Here is a 24,184-nt window from a genome sequence, read left to right as displayed (position 1 = left end):
TGTAGGATGGTGACAGTCTAAAGTCTGTGTCACATCTCATCTTGAGCAAACCAAAGGATGGTCACAACTGAACCAACCTTCTTTGGAGAGAAGATGGTACCTGAAGCATGAGGAGCAGTGATGGCAAAAAAGGACAAAGCCTTCTCATTTGAGTCCCAGTGAGAGGATGCTTTAACAATGAAAAAGCCCCACAACATTGTCTGGAAAACTAGACATTGCTCTCCCTGTTGTTTAGTTTAAGAAGCATTTATACAGTATCCTGACTTGAAAAACAGAGCTCAAGTATCCAAAGTGGTCAGGCTAAGACACCAGGAAACCATTTCATCTTCAAGCATCATTTAGACTCTTTCTCACCATGAGCCATACCTTGTGGTTTTTACCTGAAGCCTCACTTTATTTTGTTTCAGTATACCTCCTGAATTTTAACATGGGTAGCACTCGTATGCTTCATTCGGCACTTAGTTGCCTAAAATACTGATAAAAAAGCATCAGAATATGGATTTATAACTGACTTCAGGGCATTTAGTTTTGAAGAATAACTTCTCATTTTCTTAAATGTTAATATGAAGATCGCCTGACAAAGCTAAAAGGATAATTTGAAAGTTTGATTCATTGTTTGATAGCGATTTCTAGCTATTTACTAGTATGTTTTGTTCTGTAATTCATTCTATTATATTCCTTCCATGCATTTATTTGACTCAACAGTTAAATTAGATAATGTTGAATTCACCTAAATATTTATGCCTGGTAACAGCCTTTGTGGTCACAAGGTGATGACTTCATTAGAGGAACTGAGCAAAAGTGGAAGGAATGTGGGGTGTGAGAGGGGAAAAAAAAGGCTTTTGTTGAGACCATTTTGAGCAGTTATAGCTCTGGCACTGAGATGGAGAGGGCATGTGGGAATAAATACCACACTCTCACTATGAATAGTCTCTTTTTATTTTTTCTAAATTGGCTCAGACTTGCTCTCTGCTGAAACCCTTCCTCTCTCCTCACCAGAGGACCATGATGAGGTCCACGCTGTTCTGCAGCAACCTGTCCAGCCAGCAGAGCTGCTTGTAGCCATGCAGAAGCACCGTGAATTGTCACCTGAATTTGCTGTTACAGCCTCCCAGCATCCAATTTTGCACCAACAAAGGAGGCTAATGGCAGCACAGCTCAGGGCGGCTGGCATAATGTTGGATATAGCAGTTTCCCTTAAAACATTTCCCATTTGTCGGACAACTCCATAGCATTGCTTGTATGCAGCAGTCTCGATACCCATGCTTAGAGGTCACATGTATTTTGCAGTATAGTTATATGGTTATCAGACGTACTGCTGATGATTCGCATAAGGACTGGAATATTCTACATATAATTAGCAGTAGGGGGTGGTGCTTTTTTGGAGAATGTGATTTTTAGATGCTGGTGATTGAAAGAGATTGGAAAAGGGATGCACATATGATCTTTCCTATAAAGTAGTCTGGTGAAAATGCACAGCTCACGCTCCCATCACTCAACCTTTGATGTTTAGACCTTGCATCAGATGTGAAAAGAAAGATTGATGGTGCCGAAATGACAAGTGGTGTCTAATGAGCTCACCAAGGCTCATCACTTGTGGTCTGGACATTTTAATCTGAGCCCTTCAGCTTCTCACAGTTTGATTCACTCTTTTGTTTGCCCACAGCTCTGTGTTATTGGCAACTGGCCATCTCTAAGTCATCTCCAGAAGACAGAGACAATCCTTCCCATGTACCACTAAACTCTCTAGCCAGTGTCTGTGGGTGTACTTGGCCCCTATTGTTTTCCACTTCTGACTGACAGCCCTCCTGCTCCAGGATTCGACTCACAAGATCGGTGTCTGTCACCTGCCTGCCTTCACATCCCATACGTGTATTCATCATGAGGAGTCAGTGGCAAAGGAATTTGGCTTTGCCCAAGCATCCACAGTAACTCCTGTGTAGACCACATCATGACTGCCCTCCCTGGCAGACCTCAGGGACCCCCTGCAATGTTAACGTACATCCCCAAGCTGCCGCATATGGTATTTGCTGCAGGCAGGCTGGATGGCATTGAACAGATGGATTGAGTGGTGGACGTGGCTAGGACTTCCTCACCATGGGGCCCTACCAGACATTGCTGTGTAGGGGAGCTGCTCCAGCCTGTCCCAGAAGAAAACTGTGGAACTACACATGTGGGTGCTGCTACCAAGGGGCAGAAACTGCACTGACTCTGAATCAATTACTCTGAACAGCAAAGATAGTCTTCATGACTTCTAGCAAAAAAGTGGCTTAGTTGTGTTCATGTGAACATCACAGAAATATTGCTGACTCACTGGATGTGTTGCCACTTATGGAGATAAGAACTGTAATATGTTATGTTGTTTCCTTGCAGTCACAAGAGACTATGACTGAACCTCCCTAAAACTGCATGTTAATGGAGAAGGGACAGAGTTTCTCTAAAGATACCATTCCAGAAATTGGGATCCTATGTTATTTTGTGATCCTTTCATCCTAACAGTCGCTGCAATTCATTCAGCTCCTGGGGACATTCCTCATTTCTTTCTGCAATGGTCATACAGCGGAAAGCAGCTGATGGACTCACATTTTACAGAGAAGCTCTGGCTACCCCTGCTTCACGTATGGGTGATGTCTGGGCTCGTACTCACCCTACAACAGCTTCTTACATCCTTGTGTGCACACAAAGGATGTGTGCCGAGCCAAGAGCTGTACCATGCCTCAAGCAGCTTGCCAAGTTGGGTGGTGAGTCAACCAGCACCCCAGTTAGATTGGACTAGATGATCTTTTGAGGTCCCTTCCAATCCCAAACATACTGTGATACTGTGATAATGGGGTAAATCGAAACACAGCATTTGTGGTCCAGTGAATAACACTGGGACTCAAACTCTGCCTTAAACTTCCTATGTGCACACCAGTGTGATTCCCCTGTGTCTGGGATTGCATGTCTTTAAAAGGCAAAATAGTACTCACTCAGTGGCCTCAGAGCCATAGAGGAAAATAAGTCCTAGGCTTGGTCATTATTCTGGTGGCTTTGGCTCTGTACATCGACAGGTCTACCCAAGTTAAGACAAGACTCCATTTAGTATGTGTCATTTTAATCTTCAATTAGTTTTTAGTGTTTGAATAATGGCTCTTGTGACAGATGTGCTGTCACATTTCAAGGCTTTTAGAGGGAAATAAGTTTCATGACTTTTCACTTCTCAGGCGTTGCTCAGCCACTGAACTGTGATGCCGCACAATGCAAATAATAATTTCAGCTGCAAATAATAATTTCAGTGGGCGAGGGCTGGGCAATCCCAGCCCTACATTTCATATCCAGTTCACTTTTCAATGTTTTATTTGTAATCTCTGCTAAACCACAGTTCAAGTTATCCAGCACTTGGCTGCTAAATCAGTGACAGATAACCCTTGCCAGTAACAGTTTGTTTTGAAGGCAAATATAACTAGGAGACTGAGAATAAACTGATAGGTTAAAAGGCTGTATGTGGGAATTGATGCCCATCCCCTGTCTGAACACCAACTTCCAGAGCGCAGTGCAGTTGTCTCGATGACTTTGCTCTCTTTTCCTCTGCTTTTCCTCTTGGCCTAAAGTAAAAGCACCTCTCTGTAGTCAAAGCTGAGCCTGAAAAAGAAGAAACTCACAAAAATATCCTTTCAGAAAAAAAGAAAGGCTTCTTAAAATCAAGTCCTTGTGCTTTTGCGTTTGTCACAGCCCGCACTTCAGTATTGGCACCATCCAGGGCCCCAGCATATTTTATACTTTAGCTCTCAGATCCAATCCAGCCTGGTTAGTCCTGTCCTCACTGCAACTGTATGCTGGGAGCATCAGCCTCACCTCGGGTTTCTTCTTGGGAGCCTTCCCTGACAGCAGCATCCCGGTCCCCCAACTGCTGTGGCGGGTACATCCCTAGGAGTTGCACTCCTCACAGTGACAGGAGAGGATGTAGCGGTAGGTGGCAGTGAGCCGCATGCCCCCTGAGCATCGCAACCGCATGGCCTTCAGCTTGGAGGTCTGGGGCCGGCAGCAGTGGCAGGTGGAGCGGAAAGGCTGCTTCAGGACGGTGCTGAAAGAAACCATCGGTTCCGAGCGTGATGTCTGGCTGCAGCGCCCTTCACAGCGAGCCAGTAGCACCATCTGCAAAGGAAGACAGATGGGTTAGGAAATGTGCCTCAGTGACTGCCAGCACATAGCTAACACCAGTGGAAGGGTATCTATCTCCTTCTGTAGTCATTATCACTTAAAAGAATGAATCCTGATGGCAATTGCTAACCTAAAGGTATGTAAATCCTCTCAGTTTTAGGTCAGTCTGCTTCTCTAAGAAAGATAAAAGTGACTTGCAAAACACCTAATCAAAAACTGCAGAAACTACTGACCTTGTAGTGCAGACATTCTGGAGTCTGCACAATTAGTTGAGTCTTGTTTCAACATATAACTTGAGATTGTTGGATAAAATGTCCTTTAGCTGAATGTTGCTCATTATATGCTAAAATAATTATGTAACCAATATGCAAATGTGTAACCAATTGGCTCTTTAGGACTGCCCTGAGTAGGGATCAGATTTTGTATATAAAGGCTGTTACTTTTCTTTCTGACATGCCGTATTTATTCCGACATTCAGACTTGAGCAACTCTGTAATAAGCAATATCTCATCTCTGTGTGCTACAATTTGGCTTATTGTGCACCAGGGGAATAGAACCCTGTTTTTGGGACAACACATCTAGTCTGGGTAGTCTCACTTCATTTACTGCGTCTCCCTGCCTCATGGAGGGAATGCAGCCCCACAGAATGCATTGTCCATGAGCTGTGTCCAGCAGAGTGGAGGAGGTAACATGGGCAGGAGGAAAAGCGAGTCTCCTCTTGGAGCCCCAGGCACTTACACAAGCAAGGACTACAGGGCTTGGTTTTCTGAAGGCTGACCTCAGGACTCCAAATGATCTCAGCCAGCCCTGTTTTCCAGACACACTGACTGCAACTATGACTTACTGACTCCAGAACTGTGGCAGCTAAGCCCTTAAATCATCAGCCAGATTGATACTTCGACTGAATATTTTCCAACATTTTGAGTTCATGTACAAGTGATCAGCAGAACTAGTCCTCGAGAGCATTGTCTCAAATGCTTAGATATATACACATATAAAGTAGAAGTATAAAGATGCTCAGTTTGTTGCTTCTTTAGAAGTAAATTTCTAGTTCATTCCTTTTACAAAGATCACCTTGAATACATATTTGCAATTATATGTATGTGTATATATATAGTTGCATCAGTTGTATCTGCATAAAATGCACCATATAGCATAAGGCAATGAAAATGTAAACAAGATGAACTCTTTGCTAAACATGAGGGTTCACTAGTGAGATTTTCCAAAAGTAGTGCAGGTTCCATGGTTCTTCTCCTGAGTTCACCAACTCAGCTGTGACCAGAGCAAGGTAACTTGCACAATGGGAAGCACTAAAGAAGGAAAGCCCATGGTGAGTCACTCACTTCCCTTCCTGAAAACCCCTTGTTGAGCAGAGAAGAGGGATAGAGTCTCATAAGCTCTATGTAAAACACTGGTTAAGCCCATATGATCTAGTTCTCATTAACCAACAGCAAGTTCAAAATAAACTTCTTGTATCATCCCAACAAGGTCAAAATGTGACAGAGGTGAGAAAGCAGGCAGTCATAAGTCTATCCTACAATCAAGGAAGAAAATAACATTTTAACCATTCTGCATATATCTGCATATTTTTCCAGACAATCTAAAAAGAACTACAAATGCAACAGTAAATATTTTACAACATTACACACTTCTGAGATTCTTTCACTACACATGATCAATTTGCTGCAAATCTCGAAGTCTTGCAAGCAGGTATGCCGAATGTCTAATTTTCTCTTTAGTCAGTCATGAGGAAAGATGAAAGACAGAGAATTTTTCTGGTATAAAGTAGGAAATACCAGCACTGCCTGGGTCCATGGGAAAGGCACTGATTGTCCATAAATAACATAAAAATTGCTCTTCCAAGAGTATTTGCATGCCAAATGGTTTACTTGTAAATGTATTAATATGTTAACAAGTACACTTGAGTCAACACAGATCACAAGGAAGATGTCTTCATGAGCTGATGATCTGGGGTTGGTACCATCTTGTTTCTTGGTTTAAGTAAGGGATGGGTTCTTGTGGCTCTCTAATAACTTTACCATCCATGGTCCCGTTCCTGTGATACTGCCTAGTCATAAGCAAATTCACTTCAGCTGTTAGTAGTAATATGGTGGAAAGAAAATTACAGTGCAGGGTTGAGCCACATTCTGGCTTTAGACGTATCAGCTATATCAAGTTCCATAATACCAGCATCTTTAGTGTATATGAGAACAGGGAAAGGGACAGCTATTACAGTGCTAGCACCCCACTACTGACAGATGAAGATCTACTTTTGTCTCCTGATAAACAAAACTCACTTCCCATAGTGACAGGTGGGAAGCTGGTGAAAAGCTACAAAGGTATCTAATCTTGCCTGTATTTCAAAGGAAAGATAGCAGATTGGGACATTTAACAAAGATTTCTTCCTGGCACCTTGACAGTTCTTGTTAGGTCCCTCACCATGACCAGTTCACCAGACTGTGTGCAGGCTCTGTCACAGGCTATTCCCAAGGGTTTGGTGAAGAGGAGGATGCGGAGCAATCGAACGGCAGCTGGCAACTGCTCAAAGAGGAATTACAAAGAGAAAAGAGCCACGCACTCCTTGGGAGTGGAAATGAAGGACATGCAATGGCCACAAGTTGCTTTTTGGGAGGTTCAGAGGACCTCCAGAATCCCTTCCAAATAACATATCATTCTATGTTTCTGTTGTTTCAGCCCAAATGTGACAGCACACATGGTATGGTGAAGGTGACTTCTCATGGCTGATGCTTCTGGAACTGAAATGTCTAGTCACTTTTGGTACTGATAACTGGAGGAATTCCTACGGCACTCATCTGCTCCTGTAAGTGCAGGTACTTTCAGAAACACCAGGGGAAACAAAGCAAAACAACAACAACAACAACAACCAACACACAAGGAACAGGGTTAAGACTGCAGAAGAGTTGCAGCAGTGTAATAATAGGGCAGAATTACTTAATGTGCCAATATCTGTGTCTCAATAAACTTCTTATTAACAGCAAGCTTTCTAAAGAAAAAAACAGACAATATTTCTTCAATATGCAACTTCATTTATAGTTGCTTAACAAGCCTCATCATTAAAAACATGTTTTATTCTGTGGAGACTCTAATTTTAATCTCAAATTTTGCTTTCTGCTTAGCTTTTTAAAGAGTGTGGTCAATATATGTATCATGTAAAATTACACAGGGTTGGTTTTATGCTCTGGTTTTGCATTACAGGGTAAATTTTTACAAATGAGACTGCACCATAAGTATCAAGTCAAGCTTTCAGGATAAAAAATTTTCAGAGTTTGTATTTTGATAGCTTTCTAAACTTGAAGTCCTCAGCACAATTTAACCTCCTCCTCGTAAAACCAGAACAGCACCACTGAATTTTGACATGTGTGCAAATGAGCTGGAAATAGCATGTACTTTGTAGGCTTTGCTTTGCCATTTAATCAATCACACCAGCTGTTTATTGCATTGTATGCTATAACGCAGTAGAGATTATCACCTAAATAATTAGTAATGCTATGACAGCATAGCACAGTAATACACTGGGTGTATATATAGTAAAAACGTGTGGTTATTTTATAACCTGGTACATGTGCCTCTCACCTCCCCTTGTCCCATGCACACGTGAGCCTGTGTGTGTCACCTTGTGATGCTGGATCCGGAAGCACAATGTGGGAACCACGGGGGCTCTGACATGTATAAGCAGCTGGGGAAAAACAGGCTTTCTTACTTAAAGTCAGCAGTCTCATATGTATCTGGACAGCCACAAGAGAGAACAACCTGAATCTGAGGCAATATTTGACTCCTGATCATTTGAGCTGTATTCTTTAAACTCAGAAGTTGTGAACTGGTTTGATATTAACAGTGTTTGTATTCCTCTCCAGTAACAAGCTGAGGCGCAAAAGCAGAGAGCTTGAGATGAATGAGAACAAACTTTCACACAGTATCCATGGCCTGCCTGCAAGTGGGAATTACTGAAAATCTCCTGAGCTACCTCATGAGCCAATGTCTTCAAACATTTGCTAAACATTTCTTCATCTCGTCTATGTCTCTCTGGGCTGAATTCCTTAGTCTGAGGCTGTCAGTGGTAGCACTCTTCTGGCACATCTGGAGGAAGCACTTGTGACAGCCAATACTGTAATTCAGCAAGCTCTGGTTGCAGTGACAAGGAGATCCAGCACATTGAAGACCAGTAGGTCTCCATGACAGAGGTCAGGCAGACTCCAGTATGGTCAGGAAAGGCAAAACCTAATGAGCTGATACAAACATTTCCTTGAAGTCAAAGGAAAACACTTTTTTTCAGGAACAAATTACCTTCTTTTATCCCTCCTTTATGTCTCTTTTATACATTTTGTTACTATAATGGACTATGTTTCCAAAGACTTTGGAAACCTTTTTTCAACATCTGTCTAAGGTCACAAGCAAGAGGCATTTTAATGATTAAATTACATTGGGCAGATGTTCCCAAATGTAACAAAACTACTTCCCATGTGGGTACAAATGGCAGCCTCCATAGAGAAGCACAGTGGACTTAATCCTTTTTTAACCAAGACAGAAGGCAAATGCAAAACATCTTGCAATTTCTGAAGCCATTTTTACCTTCTGTAATTCTGTGCTGCACTAGAAGAGAAAACATATGGAGTGAAAAAGGATGGCTTGGTGGAACCAATAAATCATGCCAAAAAAGGACAAAGTCTCTGGTTGGCATCAACTGTCAGTTCAAGTTTCACAATAGAAACTGGACAGAAACAAAAAAGTACCACAATTCCCACAGCTGCTCCAGAAGAACCTTCCATTTTTACTTGTTTATATTTTATCACAATATATATAGGAACAGACATTGTGTCTAATTTTCATTAGCAAGTCTAATATTGGTCTGTGTTTATGTGCTAGATCCAGAACAGAAGCCACATGTCTAGCAGGATGATTCAGATCCCTTAGACCTTATAAAACAGAGCAGAGACAAGATTTCTAACAAGCAGAGACAAGATTTCTAGGAAATGTCAAAATTATTTCACTTAGTATAGAAACTGTTTTCATTTTCCACTTCATGAGAAAGTCCATAAAACTTGCAGGATTGTCAAAAAAGTTGTTCTTGAAATGGTTGTGGAGTCTGGGAAGCCAAAAGATGTGATAATGTTTTCAGACATGATTTTCATTAAAGGCTTGATTTAAAAAAAAAAAAAATCACTAACATTTTTTCAGTCAGAGTTACAAATTATTATGTCAACAGCTTTTTTCTCAAAGCTCAGTTTTGAAGTAATATGGTTTTCATTACAAGGCCTTCCTTATTCTCATTTCCATCAGTCCCACTCCTAAAGTCCTGATTGCTTTTCTCTGTTGCTAGGGATGTTAAAAAGTTGAGTTGTTGTTGGGTATCCTTCCTCCCTTCCTCCCTTCCTCCCTTCCTCCCTTCCTCCCTTCCTCCCTTCCTCCCTTCCTTGCTACCTTCCATGGGCTGCGTAGGAGGCAATGCCCTGAGAACAGAAGAAAACCATAGCTGGTGATGAGTCAGGGTCTGACCATTGGGTAAGCATGAGTGTGATGAACTGAGGGGCTGGGAGTGTGGGGAAAGCAGCCTCACAGTAAGAGCCCAGCTGGCCCAGGGACAGGAGGGTTTGGCTGGGGCAGTGGCCACTGGAGAGCTGGCGGTAGTGTGGGATCAACTGGAGGCAAAGACATCCTGTGGAAACCTGCTGCAGCGGGGGAATGGTGGTGGGTAGATGATGGCCCACAGGAAAGACCAGGACAAGGCAACCCTTTGGCCCTGGGCCAGAGAAACCCCATCCTTCATCCTCCAGGACTGAATTGCTTTAGGGGTTGGTCTGGAACCTGTTGTGTTTATCCTCTTTTGTTTGAGGCAGCGTGCCCAGGGAAGTCATACTCTACATTCCTCACTGCCCTAGGGAAAGCAGTGATTGTTTCATATTTGCTCTTCTGCATGTAGAGGGGCAGAGAGGGATCCTACCCAAACCTAGAGACCAAAGGGCCTCTGGGGGTTACCTACCATCTTGCCAACATTATGTACCACAGGTCCTCCTGTTCTCTGGCAGTGCAGGGAGCCAAAGCGAAGGCCAGCTGGGAGGAGCATCACCCTCCTGGACCAAACCATCGCAGTAGCTATGGCTTCTCAGATGTAACAGGTGATCTGAATTGCTGTGGGAGTGGGCTGCTGGCACCCCCTTGCCAGGAAATAAAAACCACCCACACCACCCACACTGTTCACCTTTGCCTCGCACTGGAGTCAGCTGCAATAAAATCAGTATTGCACAAACAGATGCATCTCTGCAGTTCTGTATGTTAATGCTGGATGTTTCCCAGATGGTAAGAAGGTCTAGTCTAGGCTAAGAGCAAAACAAAATATCTCTCCTGAATCATAAGTAATACATGATTTTACTGTTTGAACTCAAGAGCAGTGAGGCAAAAACCTCTGATCTCCCACCCATCTCCCATCGCTCTCTTACCCAACACAGGGCTGGCAAAAGTGTTGGTGCTGGTGGCTGTTGCCTTTTGTTAATCCAGGGATGTGGGTGAATAGGCAAAACCACTTTCTGCGGGACAGAGGGATGGTCCAGGCGGAGACTGTACATCTGAATATGTGCTGGGTTAGCCAGAAAAGAATAGGACAATATGAAAGGGACCAGCAAGGATCTTCCCATTGTTTCTCCCCATTCTTTTTCTCCACTCAATTAAATAAGTGACTGTAGGCTACATATGCAGGCTGCTAAACCATTTTAACGCAAAACTTTTCAGCCTTGAAATCCCAAATGAAAGGCAATCTTGTATTTCCTTCTGCTCCTAAGCCCTACAGTAAATTTCCAATTGTCATTCTGTATTGAAACAAAGGACTTGAAACTAACTAGGAAAAAAAAATTAGTGATGTTTTTCACATTCTTTTTTTCATTACCATTTTACAGTTTGATTCTTTATCTCAGGACTTCAAAAGTTACAAGTTTACATATTCTGGATTAAAGACTCACTTGAAAGAAGAGGCTGACTGGGAGGATCTGAACTTCAAAACTAGCCCATCTTCTTAGTGCGGGTGGCTGAAACCTCAACGGGCTCCTTTGAATCTTATCATTTACTGCATGTTAGCTTTACCATCATAGTATGTTTTTCCTTTTGAAAAAGTGGAAAGAGACTCAAGCACCTGTCTCTCCAGCCCCAGTTCTGATGTACACACATAGATGTCTCCACATCTGTATGTCTCTGCAGCTGGATTTTGGTAGCAAGGAATTTTTGCAGAGAAAATCACAGCAAATGGCTCATTTTAACAACTCTGCTGACACAGCACCCTGCTGCAAAGGGGTGAGGGAAGTCCTTACCTTCGAGCTACACTTGTACATAGGGTGGCTGATGGAGTCGACATAGTGATGCCTCATACAGCGGGTGGGATCAGAGTCGATCATGAAGGAACTGTCTGTTTTACTGTCAGTGTCTCCCATCATTGCCAGGAGCGAGAGCATGGAAATCGAAGCTGCAATTACATGATTTCCCATTGTCGAGAAACTTCTCACTGATAACAGCAGAGGGAGGTAGAGTATTAAAAAAACTCCAAATGCTGGCAGCCAGTCCCTTTCCAGGATGGTGAAAAGTCTGGTTTAAGTCTTTTAGCTGTCATTCTTCTCCTCGAGTTGGAGTTTGCTGAGATTGTAATCCGTCAAAGAATCTCCTGCCATAGATGGAATACAAACAACATAAATCACAATCCTGACCAAAGAGAGCTCTGGAGAAAAACAGACATAAATAATATTAAGGCACACAGGATTTTTTTGCCAGCCAAACTACATGTTCTGAGTAGGGAGGTAGATTATGTGGCATTAGGAGAGAGATGTCAAGGCATTGTTACTTTAAGCATTGCTCTATCATTTTGCTGGGGAAAATCTTTTGACTTTGAACATCACAAATGCTGCAATGCCATTCGTCACTACTTGGTGATGCCTCTAATGGGTTCCGCTCAAAACTGGTGGCGAGTAACACATCAGAGACTTCTGCAGATTGTGAGGACTGTGTATCCACTCAAAGTACCAAAAAACACACTTGGGGGGCAAAATTAGGCTGCATTACAAGTGGGAATTTCTGGCCCAGGCAGCACATGGAAAGGCTGTATGCAGGCTGAACCTCAGCTCTAGGAGCTGCGTGTTGCTTTCCTACAACCTCTGTGCTGCAAGGATATGGGGCACCCCCAGAACGAAGGAATGCAGAGAGTCCAAGCCCACATATTAGCAGGGCAGTCCCCTGGGAAATTCACTGAGCACTGGCCTGCACTGCATGGGGGACCTGCACCTATATCTCTGACTGTCCCGCCCTCCCAAGCACCAAGCTCAGACACGCAAAGGTGGGCATGCTTTACTTGCCTACTTGTCAGGCTGCACTTGCTCAGTGATGGTGTCTTCCTTGTTAATTAAAGAGCAGCATCTGAAAAATACATCATATTCCATAATATCCGAGTACTTCCCAGATATTGATTGAGAAAAAAAATATATACTGGTGGAGTCGCACAGGTTAGCACTTGACCATCTGGATTTTTGGCAGATGTTGATTCAGGTGATCCCCCAGAAAACAGGACAACCTCAGAAATGCTGCCCAGAGCTCTGTGCTGGCAGGGTAAGGAAGGCATTTCCCTCAGCTGCTTCCTAACAGCCCCTTGATCCTTCTCACAAAGCCCGTAGTCTCAAATGGGTGGTTTAATTTTCCTTTTATAACAAAGAGCTATATAGCTTGAAAGGGTTATGAACTATTCAACTAAATATAGCCTGGTGAAGCAAAGGATAGTTACAAGTAAAGTCCAAAGTGTGAGGACTTTCTGACAAAACGTGTGATAAAACAGTTCTCTGGTCATGCAGAAATGCTTCGCAGAGCCTCTTGCCTATTTAAAGAGCAGATGTGTGCCTTTATTGCCTTATACAAGCCTCTTTCAAAACTATTTTCTGGCGATGCTCTAAACCAACTGATACTCATCTCCCAAACAGTCTGAAATTACAAGGTCTCCCCTCCAGTGTTCTTGGTGATTTGCGTATTTCTTTATATAATAACTTGCTCAAACGCTTCTGTAAGAGGAGCGCATAGCAGTGAGAAACACTTGCAGAGTTCATCCAAGCTGGGAGTCAGGATTTGTCGGGCTGAAGTGACATACAATGTCTCATGCTGAGAAGAAATGTAATTAGGTATGCTCTGTGTATTAGACATTTTTAAAGCCTTTTTTGGGTTTCAAACTATTGTCCATGTGCCTAAGTAGGAAAGGAAAAATGATGTGGCTTTGATTCTAATAGACAATATGTTTTTTTTTCCCAGAGTCTGACCTATGACCTAGTGTATTTTCCTCAAGCAAATGTTTTTCAGTTGATACGGCATTAAAAATAAATACTATATCTTTGCTGTATAAGATTTTTAAACAACACTAAACACTTAGGATCTTGGACACATTTATGCACAGTCTCATTCATGTCAACAAATATCTCTCAGTCATGGGAGCTGGGACAGACTCCTTCCCAGAAGTGAACTGTACTACTGTGATTCATGCAAATGATGCCCAAGGATTAGCTAACAGGAGGAGTGATGCACTTTTTTTTTTTTAATATGTAACCTTTTACCTACATTCCTATTTTTCTTTATAAAGAGGCTGACCAAAACATGCTACTTGGCAAGGTCTCTTTCCAACATAGTTAATCAGTATTACACACCCAGTAATTCCCTCTCTGTCCAAATAAATTTACTTGATATTGGACGGTCTCATCTCATGTAGTATTACATCCAGGGATCTCCTTTTCCCACTCTCTCTGTCCCACTGTTAATTTTGTGCTTCTATATCTTTCTGTGGTTTTGATAAGTGTGATTTAATACAGTGAGAGAAATCTGGAGTCCTGACTCAGTTTTCAAAGGCTCATCTCTCTAGTTTTCTTCATTAAATAATTGGATAACATAAAGTCTGCCTCACGAAAACACTCGGAGAGAGCTGGAAAGAAGCAGGGAAAAATGTGAGAAAAGGAAGACATCTGTACCTTCTGGATAAGCACAGCACAATTCAAAAGAATATTAACATTTTCACAATCTTTTAAAATTGCCCTGATACTTCCCTGGCAAAGAAATGTGGCTTGCTTTGGTAACAGAACTTTGAAAGAAGAAAGAAGCACTGTTATCACATATTTGTTAGTAAAAAGAGAGGCCGCAGATGTAAATGTGACCCTTTTTTTGTGCAAAAATATTTTGTGTAGTTGTCGATGGACATACTGGCGAAATGAGTGTGTTGGTACTGGAAGCAGGACTGCAGACAACACCAGGCTGTTTGTACATGCTAGTATCTCCTGACACAGCTGTGTGAAAAATATATCTACATTTTTCAAGTACATATGCCATATAAAATTGAGATATATTGTAAGAAGTCTCGCAGGGGCATTTAAAAGTATAGAAGTTAGTGTGTTGATTTTTGATTGTGTAAAAATAGTCTAAATAATTTCACCCAAGTACATCACTGCGATGAAGAGTGTCGACATGGCATTTTTCATTTCCAGCTGATATTGTGCAATGGCATTTCACTTTAAATTAACTTTGTTTTTTAATAAAAAGGTTATATTCCCTTTGAAATAGTGTCTGAAATTATAAAAGCCTAGAGAGTACATGACATCAGGAGTGACTCAGGTAGCTCCCAGTCTATCCTTCTGTCCAAAACCAGAAGCAAATACACCAGTAATCATTAATAATTATAACTGTACTTATAATGATATTTTGTTTCATTTGGAAAATATTTTTTAATAAAAATCAACAATTTCACATATTTTTTTCTTTTATTTAAGCTGTTTTTTTCCTCAGTTTCTTTTCATGTCAAATACTGTGGTAAACTGCTCACCTGCCAAGCTAACAAAAAGAAAGCTAAAAGCTCTTTACAGAATCCTGTAGTGAAAAAGATGCAAAGGTGACTTCCTATTCTCAGGCTGAAAATCAGCTACAAATATATTTGACCTAACAGTGGATGAAAACCACTACTTCCCATTTTTTGCAGAATTTACTTATACGGATATTACTTGTTGTTACTAATAGGCTTATAGCACCCTTTCCAAATAACTAGTTTTCAGGAACTCTTAGAGAGGTAAGGTACTAAAAGCTGTTACATCTGTTACCTAAAACTGCTACATCTGTTGCCTGAAAACTGCAGGGAAAACAAGAAGACATCCCAAAGAATGACCATAAGAACATACAATCCAAGACTGTACTGCACATGGACATAGGGGCAGATTTAGGATTATTTTTCCAACTTTATGCTGTTATTAACTGCTTTTTGAATGCTGACATAAATATTTTTTATCATAGTCTTAATATTATTTAGAGACTGGTGAATGTTAAGATTTTGTTTTGTTTTAAAGACACAAGAAAATTCCATCATCTGGAATTATTTAGCCAGTCACTTTGTGAGAACGCAAACTGAAATTCCCTTTTTGCTGTGTATCTTGGAAAAAATAAAGAACTGAGCAATTCTCCAAAGGTCTATTGGATCTGCACAGCTTTTACCCTGGAAGGTACGAAGAGAGCAATGGAAAAGCTCATTTATGGTGCACTTCTACTTAGCTGTTCCCTATTCCTGAGCCCCATGAATTAAGCATGCACGTATGTTCAGCTTGGCCTTCAATTGTTCTGCATTTTCCATGTTTGAGACTCCTGCTTGACTATGAGGGTACAATTCAAGTCACTTAATGCCTTTTACATTTCGGAGGCTGCCAAAATCCCCTTGGAGCAGCAGTGTGTATATATAACTAAGCCTGGCCTTGCATGCTGTGCATATTTAGTAAACACAATTACTTGTATCCTACCATGTGGTTCTCTCATTCTGAATTTGCTATGTAAACAGAAGAATTACAAGACTACTTACTTTCTCCAAACTCCAGCCCTAAAAAAGCGTCACAAACCATATATGTGCTTATGTAGGCATGTGTGTAGTTTGCTGTTCCTATTCTAGCAAAAGTGCCACCAAGACTTTTATGAGTCCAAAATGTGTTTCTCAAGAACTTCATATAACCTGGAAAAGTTTACACCAAAAAGATCAGGATTTGGGGGTTCTGCACTCTAAGATATGGACCGGAGTAGAAATGACCATGTTGGACAAACTATGCAGCAGGGTTACACCAGGGTTTGTTCTGCAGGGTTAAACTCTCCACTGGCATGAGAAGGGCCAAAAAGGGGGCTGGGGAAGCAATCAGGGGAGCCATCTGCCAGAGCTGATTCCCAGTCCTGGGCATGAGGAAGACCTGCAGTGTCTCTGCTGGCCTGGTCACAGTGCTAGCATGACCCATGGTGACCCATCACAAGAATTTCTGACTAGGGGATCTGCACTTTCAGGGAACTTGGGGAACCATCGCTTCTGCTCCTGCAATGAGCTCCCAAGACTTCAGCTGGGCAGCTGGCTGGAGGGCTTCTGTGTACAGAGCTACCCATGCTTGACCACAGTTCCCAGCTGACAGGAGCAGCAGGTCTGTCCTTACACCAGAGCTACCATTGTGAAGGGGTATCCCTCTCCTAAAGCCATGGTTGTTCTGTGTGTCCACAGCTCAAGTCTTGCTCTAAAGTCATGCCTCTGCTGGGACATTAAAGGCCCTCACAGTGTTGCTCCAGTGCTGTGGCCATATGGTGTCGTCTGCTCCCAGACTTCCTCCGGCCTCCATGGCACTCAGATGGCTTCCAGCCCACAAAACCAACTGCACTATGCCCAGGAACCATTTTGGAAGAACTGTGTGCTGTGGGACAAAATGGTACAAGTGACCGTTTGAGCAATTAAGGAGAACAGTTTATGTAGTAGGAGAGACAACCTAAGATGCTGCGTACTATCCTGCTTTCTGCTGAATCAACTCGGAGGCTTCATCAGGCCCAGTGTTTGTTTCAGCTCTGTAAATAAGTGTAGTCATCTTCTCATCTAGTTATTTCACTGTAGCCATTTCTATTCCAGAAGTGAAGTAACTGGCATCCTATATATGCATTCAAAATCCTCACTCCGCTGTGCAACTGCCTTTCAAAACACCTGACAACGTCACATAGTGGCCATGCAGCAGCTGGGCAGCAGCAGGTGAACACAGGGAACTCCAGTTGTTTGTGAAATGCTTCTGTGCAGCATCTGAACAGGTTTCCTCCCCTCCTGAGACAGGGCAAATACCAAAATAAATATTCTGAATGAGATCCTTACAAGTCTAAATAAGTAAAATGTTTCCCCAATGCCCTGTGCTAAATGAGCATTTGCCCTCCTGACATCCAGCTGTGCTGGGCCTTGTCCCCTCTGATACCAAAGGGAATGTCTTCAACCATCATCTGCAACCTCCATCCTCCCATTACACAGCATCATGCATGTGAGGAGGATGCACAAATAACATGAACTCCTGGCCAGAGCTGGCAGCAGCTGGTGGGCAAGAGGAGAGGGGAAGGGAAAAGGCAGTAGAAAGGAAAAGAGGCTCAAAAGAAGGGAGAAGCCTCTTCGTCTGGTTGTCCACAGGAGGGAAGCACATCTGGTCCCACTGAGGCTGCTCTGTCTTACCACCTGCCAGCCAGCTGACAGCGGAGCACCATCCCGTAAAAAATTAGCAGAAAAAATTGAGCAGTCAGAAATGTCAGACATGCTGGTGGAGGTTGAGAGAAACTCCTGCATGTCATTTTCTGCTGTGAGGCTTCGCTAAGTCTTTTAATATTTCGGGAGATGAATACCTGTAACTGTAAGCAGACTGAAAAAATAAGAAGACCATGGTATTTGAAGCATATGAAACAACACAGTAATCACAACAAATATAATGGAAGAGCACAAGGCCACAAGTACCTATGGGAACATCAGCAAGCATGGGATGAGTACACAAGGGACTGGTTCCCCTGGTTTCAATGGGGCAGCTCATGTAAGGTCCCTGTAAGTGTTCACATAGCAGGGACCCAGTGCATGAGGTGGAACAAATTAAGCTGAATAGCACTTGAGCTGTCTGAGCTTCCCTCTCCTTTTGAAGTTTCCAAGAATATTTCCAGTCCTTCAGGTAGCTAGGAGAGGGGGAGAGCTAACAGCCGGTTCCTCCTGCTAGGCAATCGAAATAACAAACTCTAGTGGGTACTGCAAGCTGGCACCCAGCCAGCAGACAGGCACAGGCCAACATGGAGAAAAGGTTTCTAATACACTTGCAAAGAATAACTACTGGTAGACAAAAGAGCGCTTGTATTTTTATTCTTTCCTTTTCCTGCTTCCAGGAAACTTCAAATAGATTGATTAAGGGCATATATGGGATCTCTCTCTAATGAGCTAGTAGAGCCATTTAATTGCAAGGCGATGCCAGCCTTGGAATTTTTTTTATTCTTGTGTCTCATTGAATATCAGAGTAGTAATGGTCTTGAGTCTGGGACAGGAACTGAGATAAATAGAGATTTCCACTTGCTCATCCAAAGGGTGCTGGATGGGGTCACCCCTCAGTGAAGCACCAGGCACAGAGCTGAGCTGCCTAAGGCCACCCATCCACCTCATGAAGCAAACCAGCAAGGGTGACTGCTGGCTACAGTGCAAATATTCCCAGCTAAGCATTAGCTATAGGATTTGCTTCAGTAATTACCTCTACTTTAGTCTTATGACCCAATATGAGGCAAAATTACTCTTGGCCAAATTACAAGTTGCTGAGAGGTCGAGGGCAATTCGGGCATGTGCTCTTTACCTGTTGGAGTGTGTTACAAGCAAGTGGGCAGTTTTTGTTCTCAGTCTTTTATGTATTTTTGAGAGAACTCAAAGCACTGTAGTCATCAATAGATGCAGGAGTAGGAACGGGTTTCTTATTCTTTAATACTAAGCAAAGACATCCCTGCCACCAAGACGAGCAAAGAGCACTATGCATGCTGGAGATAGCGCATGATTGAAGGGGATATTGCCTCTTTTATGACCATAGGGGCAAAATCCTCTCTTTTTATATGCAGGCAAAATTCAGACCACCATCCAGATACCTCAGTCTCTGACAATTAAGGAACCTAAATATTTGACTCATGGTAACAATTTTATATCTTCTAACAAGGGGAAGAGCTTTCTCCTAGGTCCCACTCTCTGTGAGCCGTGCTGCTATGACAGTAATGCGATTGTCACTGCCATGGTATGCTTAACCTTTGCCAAACCAGAGCTGAGGCATTAACTCAGATCTTCAACTCACATGTCTTAAAGGGCAACATAACCTGCACTCCCTCTGTACTGCTGGACCGACACAGTTTGTAGCTCAGCAATAATATGCACATAAATGTGACAAGCATAAGCCATAACAATGATTGATGCGAATAAAGAAATAACAAAGAGAAGCTGAAAAACAGTGATGTGGTAAAATTCCTAGGAACAGTGTCTCCATGGCATCAGCAGCCTGATACCCTGACACCAGAAGAAAGGCTACACTCATCTGTGGTAAAAAAGATCTCTGTGCCTCACGACGAAATTCCAGAAAACAGGACAAGGACTGATGGTGTCTGGAAGTAGTAGTGCCACTGCTACCCGGATAATAGACTCAGATTATGTGAAAAAAGAAGGAATATATAGATGACCAGCTGCTCAAAGGCTTACTACAACGTTGCTTTTATTGTTCTGCTAAGTTAGAGGTGGGGCATCAGAGGGATTCCTAGCATACCACTACTGAGAAATTTTAATATGTTCCACACTGACACATATAAAAAGGAAATAACAGCTGATCATAGTCAGTGGAGATTACAACATCTCTTTGTATACATGCACAGAAGCATGGGCTAAGTGGGGTGGTCTTGGCCAGAGAGGCAACGAAATTAACCTTATGCAACTAAACCTTTCTCCTGCCATTGAGCTGAGTTTCAGCAAAAGGGCTGTTGAGCAGAAAGCAAGACAGTAGGAAAAAAAAAACAAAGTGGACTGGGCACAGCCACACACCCCATCCTGAGATACCAGGACGTGGAGTAGGGCAGGGGAGCTGAGAAGCTGCACATTTAACACTGATGAAAAGAAACACATGTTTACACAACCGACAATGATCCGGTGGAACAAGATATCACAGGGGGCAAAAGTTTAGCTGGGCTCAGCAAATGAACCTGTTACGTATGGGAGGGTTTCAGCCACAAGGGTTTTATTTTTAAAGAGTTTTTGGAAAGGTTGAAACTCTCAGGACTCTGAGAATTCAGTTTATGGGGTTAGGGAAAAATCCTTTGTCACAGATAGTTATGCTGTAGCTGCTTGCCACAGGGTCTCTATGTATTTCTTTGATGTGGCCGCTTATAGCCACACTCAAGAGGTGGATTACTCAAATAACATGAGACCGTGGTATGGTCTCATCTAGCAAAACTTTTCTAAAACTCAGTGAGACAAGTCTCTCCTAATACTCAGCAGGACATTAGAGGCAGAGGAATTTGTAGTGTATTTGCAATACAACTATCCAATATTTATAATAGTAATTACAATGGTAGTACTTTGAAAAATAAAGGGATGTTTTTACTTTCCGCTTTCAGTTAAACAAATAATCTGCCAGACTTATTGCAAAAACAAAAGTCTCAATGGTTTCATGCAAGCTTTGTACCATAGAGAGTCAGCTCTCTTCAAGGTCCAAGAACAGCCTTGAGGACTTCCTAGTGCATCTGAGAGCAGGCAAGCCAGGAATGGAACATACTCAGCCCCAGGGGAAGCAGGAAATGAAGCTGACTCCAGGTAGATGGCTTTTGAGGACATCAGCCATGTGTAGGTAAATACCTGGGGTATTGCTACCGCAAACTGTACAGAAGACTGTCCATAACAAGTATCCTGCTCTGCAAGGAGGAATTATCAGCATCTGACCATAACCAGGTGCTGCACAAACTCAGGGATCCTACATGGGACACCTTCAGGTAGATATCTGAGTTTGTAACTAGAGTAATCAGCAGCAGAGCCTAATTATATGCCTTCACTAAAACAAATTGCATTTTATTTTGTAAGCTGGAAATACCTATTCCTTCCACATTTGCTTTTAACTGGAAAATTTTAAACGTCTTATAATACGATATTGCAAATAAGATTTCATTATTCTAGCAAAATCATGTCAATGTATATATACGTCACATTTGGAACACCTGATTCAAACTGGTAAGTAATTACTCCTCAAACAGTTCTATTTAGATCAAGGGCATAATTTGTATGTATTACTGCTCACAGATACGAGTAAAGTCCCACAGTCCAAGCAAAAGTGAGCATTGTTAGTAATTCAAAAGAAAAAAAAAAAAATAATAGAGGTCCTAAAATGAAGACGTTCTTTTGAGGAGGGATAAATAACAGCACTGTGATTATTACAGTGGCATTTATTGACCCCACCAGGCAGCTGGGTTGCTTCTAGTAGACAACTACTTTGCAATAAGGAACTGATTTGTCTCCACTGTTGGTTTTAAATAATCATTTGCTTGTCCTTTTCCAATATGCAGAATGATCACTTCTCAGCCACTGGGACAGTTACAAAGCTTTAGGAACTGTTAGTAACATTTGGCATATAGGAAACATTTTTTCATCTTTAAGGAGCTGCAGAAACCTTAAGTTACTTTTCATGGCAGCTGTCCCAGGCAGAAACAAGTAAGATGTGCTATGGGGAGGTTATGGGAGAAATGTAAATTAGCTTAAGGGGTAGGATAAGAAATCTGCCTGACAGTCCCACAAGAGTTGGTCCACACACATTGTCTTGCAAATTCAGATTTGCCACAAGAAAATCACCCCCCACAACAAGCACTCTGTGTGAGCCTGCTTTTTTGGCAGTACAGCAGTTAGCTAACAGTACTGAGATTGCTCTTCACATTGTTCATCTTTGTTACTCTATTTTCTGCTATTGGACGCATTAATCTGAACTTTTATAGGATGAATCCACTCACCTGAATCCTATTGCGGAGACAGGGCTTTCTTCCTCAGCTGGGCTCTCTCAGGGCAGTGTCCACTCCCGCGCCTCACAGTTACACTACACTGACACTTTGTCACTGTGCTCATAACAGTGAAACTCTTCTTTTGTCCCAAAGACAGAGAGAACAGTTTACGCTCGTGCCTCTGACACTGATACACAGTGAAATGAGCTGCCAGCAACCGAGGAGAGCCTCCCTCTCTCCTTCAGCAGGCAGTCTGGGGTCCTGCAGCATCCTCTCCAGTGTCAGCTACCGACGGCACAGCCAAGCTGCATTATGTGTTATGCTGACGAGGTCAGCTACCTACTAAATATACCCCTCAGCCCTACAGCAAAGGCAAACACTGTGGCTTTCCTCATAGGTTTCAGCCAATCCAGAGTGTATATTAAATCTTTCCTAATCCTTCACCAGTGCTGTCCAATTTGTAGTAAGTCTTCCCGGAAGTTTGGATAAACAATAATGAGCAAATTAACAGTGCTCCTGCGAAGCACGACACACAAAGCTAGAAATAAATATTGCCTGTTGTTTCAAATTATTCTAAGCACTCCGACAGATGACTGGCAAGAGAACAGCATGCGTAAGTAGTGATAAAAGTAAACAGTGTCCAGCTTCAAATTAGCATGCTTTCCTGTGTTCATAGAGCCCTATTGTAGTGGGACAAAGAGGGTACTGGCCACACCGGCGCTCTCTTGATTAATTCAAGGCAGAGTCCAGCGTGTCCATTCACTCCAAATCCACACAGCTAGGATCAGCACAGAGCTGCAGACATGAGCCCGGTATGCTCACAAGGACAGGTGTTTAAGTTGGTCAGAAACACACTGAGCTACCTATTTGACTGTATACAGGCATCCTTCAGATAGGATATATAAGGATACAAGGGTAAGGAGACACAGGTACTAGATCACATCAAAATATTTAAATATAAAGAATACTACAAGGAGAACACGTCACTCAGATAAAGGGATTAAGCACTCAGTTTAAGTCCATATAATACTTAAAATCTGGAGGAATCTCTTCTTTGTGTGCTTACCTTTGGAAAATGCACTGCTCCTTCCTCTCCTCAAACTCTTCACAGAGCTAAAAAGAGGTCCTGCTAGTTCCAAATGCTTTTGTTCTTCTGTCCCTCTGTCACATGGCTTGCCTTTTATATTTGCAACACACAAAAGTTAGGGCTGTTGTTTAAGAGAGAGAGGGAGAGGGAGAGAGAGGGAATGTCAAATGGAAGAGTGCCATTGCAGTCATATATCAATCAGGGCAGCGGCAGCAGCAGCTCACTGGCAAATGGGAATTCCACAGAAATGTGAAGCTCTTGTTATCTGAGAAATCAGAAAACACCACCAGCCAAGCTCTCCTCTGCAGGGACTTCTTATTATTGGCAATCCAGGAAACAGAAGGAAATGCAAGCGCTTTTTTTGTTGTTGTTATTGTTTCGGATCTGAAGATACGTACGCTGTGGCATATGTAAGCTAGTGGAATATAAATCCTGAATACAGTTCCTTCCTAAACAAATACACTGCGTGCAAGATAAAGCAAACTACTGAGAAGCACAGCAACAGAGCTGAATGAAGAATATGAAAGTAACGATTTTTAAAATGTGATATCTGTTTGTACTTGGAAAATATCCATAGACAAACTGACTTTTCCCCAGATTACTCATTGGTCTTTTTTCTGACAGGTTTTTCTTAGAACTTTTTTTTTTTTTAGCCATGATCGATCTCAGATATCCTTAATTCAAGCTGTGCTGCTTTACTACAATTGGTCATCAAAGTCATCTGACACTCCCTGGCTCCCCAGTTGGGTAAGCAGTCAAGCATTTTTTTGTATAAATATTTGTCTGCAAATCTGCAATTCCAATGCTTCCGATAACCTGCCATGAAATTAGGAAGCTTCTCTCAAATAAGATTGGAAGTTTGCTCACAGAAGCAGAGCTATTTAAAATTTCAAACAGACATTATCTTTCTGCTTCACGAGTTTTAAAGCGGTTATCCTTCAAAGCTTTTGTACAAATATTGCATCTTTTATGCAAAAATTAATTCCCTGAGGAGCTGAAGGCAGGCGACATCCACTGGAAAACCCCACTTAAAACCAGCACATCACAGCTCTGCATGCACTATACCCTCTTCTCTGCTTCCACAGAGGAGCACGCCTCACTTCGCTTTGGAGTGTCCCTGAGTTGTCCTGTGGCATTACGGGAAGCACAGACCTT

General features: G+C 42.3%; 1 protein-coding gene across 8 annotated transcripts; it reads right to left on the bottom strand.

Moving 5' to 3' along the window:
• Positions 1–934: 934 nt before the first annotated feature.
• On the bottom strand, positions 935–23,748 carry NDP (norrin cystine knot growth factor NDP). 8 transcript variants are annotated; one of them, XR_010473868.1, is made up of 5 exons: positions 23,009–23,198; positions 12,489–12,549; positions 11,457–11,803; positions 3,835–4,134; positions 3,078–3,621 (listed from the first exon to the last, which is right to left on the bottom strand). XR_010473868.1 is itself a non-coding variant. In XM_021286523.2 (4 exons), the coding sequence occupies exons 3-4, from the start codon at positions 11,628–11,630 to the stop codon at positions 3,907–3,909; spliced, it is 402 nt and encodes a 133-aa protein (XP_021142198.2). In that variant the 5' UTR covers positions 11,631–11,803; positions 12,493–12,549; positions 23,009–23,667; the 3' UTR covers positions 935–3,906. The 8 variants fall into 8 exon arrangements, 6 of the variants coding, with proteins under 6 accessions (XP_021142198.2, XP_021142199.2, XP_064925861.1 ...); XM_021286523.2 differs by having other exon boundaries at positions 935–4,134; positions 12,493–12,549; positions 23,009–23,667; XM_065069789.1 differs by having other exon boundaries at positions 3,078–4,134; positions 23,009–23,222.
• Positions 23,749–24,184: the final 436 nt, after the last annotated feature.

Source organism: Columba livia, chromosome 1 (genome assembly GCF_036013475.1).
Source record: "Columba livia isolate bColLiv1 breed racing homer chromosome 1, bColLiv1.pat.W.v2, whole genome shotgun sequence".
Lineage (NCBI taxonomy): Eukaryota > Metazoa > Chordata > Aves > Columbiformes > Columbidae > Columba > Columba livia.
This window is presented reverse-complemented; position numbering and strand designations above follow the sequence as displayed.